Source organism: Propithecus coquereli, unplaced genomic scaffold, assembly GCF_000956105.1.
Source record: "Propithecus coquereli isolate 6110/MARCELLA unplaced genomic scaffold, Pcoq_1.0 Scaffold191, whole genome shotgun sequence".
NCBI classification, from domain to species: domain Eukaryota; kingdom Metazoa; phylum Chordata; class Mammalia; order Primates; family Indriidae; genus Propithecus; species Propithecus coquereli.
The window spans coordinates 1,727,691-1,733,520 of NW_012143968.1; the positions used below are offsets into that span (position 1 = coordinate 1,727,691).

The 5,830-nt window shown below is 33.0% G+C and overlaps 1 protein-coding gene across 1 annotated transcript in view; it reads right to left on the reverse strand.

The window, feature by feature from the left end:
• FANCM (Fanconi anemia, complementation group M) overlaps positions 1 to 5,830 on the reverse strand; it is a 79,294-nt gene that overhangs the window by 49,430 nt on the left and 24,034 nt on the right. The window contains exons 4-7 of the mRNA XM_012642959.1: positions 5,042 to 5,174; positions 4,576 to 4,701; positions 3,955 to 4,041; positions 722 to 906 (exon numbers count right to left, since the gene is read on the reverse strand). Coding sequence (XP_012498413.1) covers positions 722 to 906; positions 3,955 to 4,041; positions 4,576 to 4,701; positions 5,042 to 5,174 — 531 coding nt within the window. The remainder of the gene's footprint in view (positions 1 to 721; positions 907 to 3,954; positions 4,042 to 4,575; positions 4,702 to 5,041; positions 5,175 to 5,830) is intronic.

Below are 5,830 nucleotides of genomic sequence, written 5' to 3' on the forward strand. Positions count from 1 at the left end.
ACTCTGTCTCAAAAAAAAAAAAAGGTATTTAAAGAATGAGAATTCCTCACCTATTAATGTCCACAGAATCAAAAAAAAAAGGATGTGTCAAAATGAATTAGACATTAAAGACACACCTAATTGTCAGTGATTACCCAAGTGTAGACCTATATAGCTAATTTGCAAAAAACCCATATAGAATTTATAAAAATCAATAGACTAAAATTTCCCTCAAAAATGTCACAGCACTTAGAAAACTTATGACCTCTTATTCAGAGCATAGGGCTACCTTAACCACTATGGTTTCTTAACAAAAAAAAAAAAAAAAGAGATAAACTCATTATTTATTTAGAATAAATTATTAAAGAGACTTAAATAGTAAACATTTATTGATGACTGTCAATAAGATCTCATTTAATGCTTACAACAACCCTTACCTATGAAGTTTATAGGTAAGGAAAACTGAGGGACAAGAAGTAAAGAAACTTGTAAGTGCAGAGTCAGGATTCCAACCTACGTAGTATGATTCAGACCCTTGCTGCTTAACCGTCTCACTTTACGTTACTTTAAAAAAAAAAAGTTTCAAAACCATATAAAACACTTTTATGGTCTTTCAATATGCTTATTTTTATTTACATTTTTGCTACAAAATTATCTTTAAGTAGCCAATTGACTAGTGAGTTAAAAAAGTCCAAAGCTAATCAATTTTATTTTTATTTTCATCACCTTCAAAAATGATTACCTCCAGTTGCTCCTTCTGGGTAAAACCTTTCGTGCTTTTTCCTGAGGCATGGCCAACAAAAGTCATTACTCTAATAACTGGCTGATGTTGTAAAAGCATTTGTGCAATTTCTTGAACACTATCTCGAAACGAAGAGAAGATCATAACTCTGGTCTCATCGCATTTCTTTTCAGAGGAGTTTTTAGCTATAAAACAAAAAATACTTTAATTAAATTTTTTAAAGTGCATTTAGACAAGAACTAGTTCAAAAGACAAGCCTGAAACTATGTACTAATAAATGATAATTCTTTCGAAAAGAATACAGGTGGTGCACACCTGTAGTCCTAGCTACTAAGGAAGCTGAAGTGGGAGGATCACTTGAGGCTAGGAGCTCAACAACAGCCTGGGTAACATAGTGAGATCCTGTCTCTAAAAAATAAATAAATAATTTAAGGCTTCTTAAACCTTTGCTACTTTTTTTTTTTTTTTACTACATTCTCTAGTAATTTTAATAATCTTAGCTCGAAATTTCTCATTGGCTGTCATAAAATAAGATCCTAAACAAGTCAAATATGAATTACCTAAATCACTTTTGACCAGTCCTTCAATTTAGGCATATTATTTCCCTTTACCTTCTAAGACATTGGGAAGCATGGAACTGTGGAGCTCCCACTAACTTCATAAATCTTCCCTTTCCTTTCCATTTACTAAAGACACTGTCTTAATCCAGGCCATGGATTCTGTCCCTGAATCTATCATACTTTCAAATTTTCCAAAGATAACTGCAAAATATACCCTACAGTCAATTCCAAAGCTCCCAATGTCTCCATGCTTGGGAGGCAGTAGAATGCACTAATAAGAACATGATTTTTGTGGCTGAGCCACTTACTCTCTAGGTGATTAGTGACCATGGTAGTTATTTAATCTCCTTGAGCTTTAGTTTCTTCATATCCAAAATGGACTGATGTATAAATGAAACAGTAAAGTATATGGTTTTGTACATAGAAATTAGTTAATAATTGCAATTTGTGTGGGTCTTCCAGTTGTTATTTGTTTTCTTTTGTTTTTAAGTTTCATTGGGATTTTGACAATGCTTTCTTCTTATGATCTATATTATATTAATTACGTATGTGTGCCAGTGACTGCACTAAGCATTTTATATATTAACTTAATCTTCTCATCAACCCTAAGCAATAAATGACTTAATATGTATAAAGTTAATTCACAATACATAAGCAAAAAATAGGACTTGAAGAGGTAGCTGTTGCAAGTAAAATTATTCTAGATAAACCTCCTTTGAATCATCATAGCATCAAGCATTAAGCCTCTGTATCTGACCAACTGATGAATTGCTGCTTTCACTGCAAAGCCTATCTCCTTCAACCAGCCACAGTGTGCCTATCTTCATTCCACTGAAGCTCCTTTTAGGAAAATCAATAACTTCCATACTACCAAATTCAACGAACACTTTTTAGTTCATTTTGTCATACGTCCTAACTGAATTTAACACAGTCCACTCTTCCTACTGAAATAGTCTCTACCCTCAGCTTCTCTGGCACTTTTCTTGTCTGGTTTCCTCCCCAAACCCCTTAGTGGCTTTTTTCCACTAAATTCTAAATGTTGATATTCTTCAGGACTCTATTCTGGACCTCTTCTGTCTCTAAACTGTCTTCTTGGTAATCACATCTATTCCTAAAACTTTCAATATGACCTTTATGATGATGACTCCAAAATGTATTAATATGCATGTAAATATATAATCATAGCCAGACCATTCTTCTGAGATTCACATTCACTTATTCAATCAATGCCTACTTCACATCTCCACTTAGATGTCTCAAAAACATCTTAACATGTTTGCTCTTTCTTCTCTATGTTCTTTTTTTATTGAAAAATATAAAGTTCATATATATTTATGGTGTATAACATGATGTTTTGATACGTATACATTGTAGAATGGCTAAATCAAGATAATTAACATATGCATTACCTAACGTATTTATTTCTATGTTGTTCTTTTCTCTTTGCTCATATAACCATTTGCAAACATATACACATACTTATACGCAGCTATGATTCCTTTTCTGTTCTCATAGCCTATGTCCAATCCATCAACATATACAATAAATAAGTTGGCTCCAACTTCAACATATATCTAGAATCTAACCCTTCTCAACACCTGCACTACTGCCTTGGTGCACACCACTTTCATCTGTCATTCATAAATTAAAAACCAAAGTCCTGATTTGCCCTATAAGTCCTACATGACCTGGCCTCTGGCTATCTCTTGCCTTTACCACTCTTAGCTTCACTTACACTATTTTACCACATTGGTCTGTTTATTTATCCTTAAATCATATCAAGTACCCTACTGCTCAGGACCTTTGAATCTGTTATTCTTACTGACTGGGATGATCCTCCCCTAGAAATCCACAAGACTTGCTCCCATAGCTCCACCAAGAATCAGTTCAAACATCAATCTGCAGACAGGCGTTCTCTAACCACTGTGAACAAATGTGAACTTGAGAGAGCCAGTCCTTCAAAATGGATCCCAAGTGGTTAACTGGGCCTAAATTTAAAACAGAGCCAAGCAGTCACTTGGTGACTAGAGGTCACACACATACTCTGAGTTCCCCCAAAATGTGCACCTTTCTAACTTTGGAACTTTCAGAACTCATCTGAACCAACCAATCAGAGCCTACCTGCCTTGGCCAATCAGGGCTCAGCTGTATTGACCAATCGGAACTAAGCAAGTTCCAATCTTTCATTTGTATAAACAGACCTGATTGGGCACCTGGATAGGAACTTTTGCTATAAAACCTGAGCCCTCCCTTGTTCTCTGGACCACACCTTCATTTTACTCCCTGGTTTGCAAACTGCTCACTGCAATAAAGTCTGTTTCCTCCATATGCCTTTTCAAAGAACTTTTGTTCACACCACGTTACATAAAACAGCACTCCTCCATGACTCTCTTTCTCCTTACCTACTTTATTTTTCCCTACCGTATGTTTTACTGCTTCCCCTTTATTACCCCAAACTAACTTTTCTTTTTCATATAATACCTTATTCTTAACATTTCCACCATTCCCCTTTCTCCCTCCCTTCCAAAATGTCTCAGACCTTTTTAATATTCATTATCCAGAGTAATTGAAAGTCCAACTTTTCCATAAGACATCTTAGCCCAAACTAATGAGTTAAAGTTTTAGCTATTTCAATAGCTTTGTCTTGTCTTAAAGCTGCTAAATACGACCTACCATTCCATGATCTGAAGTGTTCGACTACAACTTCTTCTAATTTCTTTAACTTTGGATGACTATAAATAAAAGTTTTATCTTTATCTCCTGCAAAAAAAAAACAAATTACATATTTTTCCATATTCAATTACACTAATGTATATTAAGTTATCCTTTTCAAACTACATATATTAAAACTTACTTTTTTCTTTTTATTTAAAAAGTAGCATCTAGGTAGCACATAAGTCTTATGGTAAAATGAACTTTGAATTTTTATGAAAATTTTAGTCTGAGAGAGAATCCAAACAGGAATCGGCAGCAAAGCAAAAAGGCAAAAATACACATTTAGTTAAACTATAAATTAGTTTTTGCTGGTTCTGGAGAATTTCCACTACCAGGAACAACCACTAACATTATATGTTTAAAATTTATAAACTTGTTTAAAATTTATAAACTTTAAACTTGAATATATATTAATCCCAACTTAAAGAATAAAATCTATAGGCATTTAACAGGTCTGTTGCTACAGAAACATAAGCAACTATAGATAATGTAGACATGTGCATCAATGGAACAAAATTTCAAAATTAACCTTGAGAAAGAAAAACACCACAATACATAATTTTAAATGAAAAACCAGACCTTTTTGGATAGTAGATCTACCACATGCTGAAGTACTACGTGTACCTGCAAACATACACTCTAGATGATTATAGAGTTTCATGAAGTCCTCATTTCGGCTAAGTTCATTTTTTGACCGTGTCATTCCTTCAGAAATTAAGAAAAGGTTTCCAGATAAATAAACTTAATAATAACATTAATCAAAATTTAATATTTATTAAAAAGAAATTAAACTTTAGCAACGAATACAAGTTTTTCAAATTTAAACATGAAAACTAGCGACTTTTTCCAGTTTCACCTTCACATATGTATTAATGAATGGCTTTCTTTTTTCCAGCAATTTATCTAAAACAAGGAAACATGGCCATGTTATATAATTATTCCACTGATTTTTAAATTAAGGCATTTTAAGTAATCCAAACTGTTCAACATATGTCTATAACCAAAATAATGTCATTATTTCTTTAAATAATTTCATATAATTTACCTTTGGTTCCATCCATAATTCCACAAAGGAAGAAATATAATGATCTCATTCCCATTTGCTGCAATAATTCATAACCATGATATAAACTAATACAAATAGCAAACTCTCCCTCGATTATGCCTTGTTGCTTTCCCTAGAAAAATAGCAGCATATGACAAAGTTAATGAGAAAAAGAAAGAAACATACATGCTTCATACCCAAGTTGTCAGACCAACAGTCAGTATAACATTTACAATATACCAAATGATCATAATAATTATTCCCTTCTATATTGAGTATAACTCATTGGTTCTATTGAATGTCATGTTATAGGATGTTGCTATGGAAAGGTGTCAATGTATTTTGCAAATAAAATCTGTCCTTTTTTTTTTCTTTAATTAAACAGGAAACTTTTAAAGAGAATAAAGTGGAGAAACATTCATCATATACTGTTTCTCTTTAAATTATTAGCAGTATATAGATTCATTTATTCTTTCAAAATTATTTAATAAGTACCCACTACATGGCAAGCAGTGAGCTAGATATTTGAGATACAATAGAAATGGAAAACAAGTCAGATATGGGCCCATCCCCATGACTGTTACTGGCAAAAGGACAAATATTTAATGAGACCGTTTAACACCAACATTTAACACCAAGTATACATGCCATAATAATATCTGACACTAAGCACCAGATGCTGTTCTAAGCACATCACTAGCATAAACTCATTTAATCTTAATACCTAGGAGGCAAGCTACTATTGTTATGCCCATTTTACAGTTGATGAAGCTCATACAGGTAGTAAGC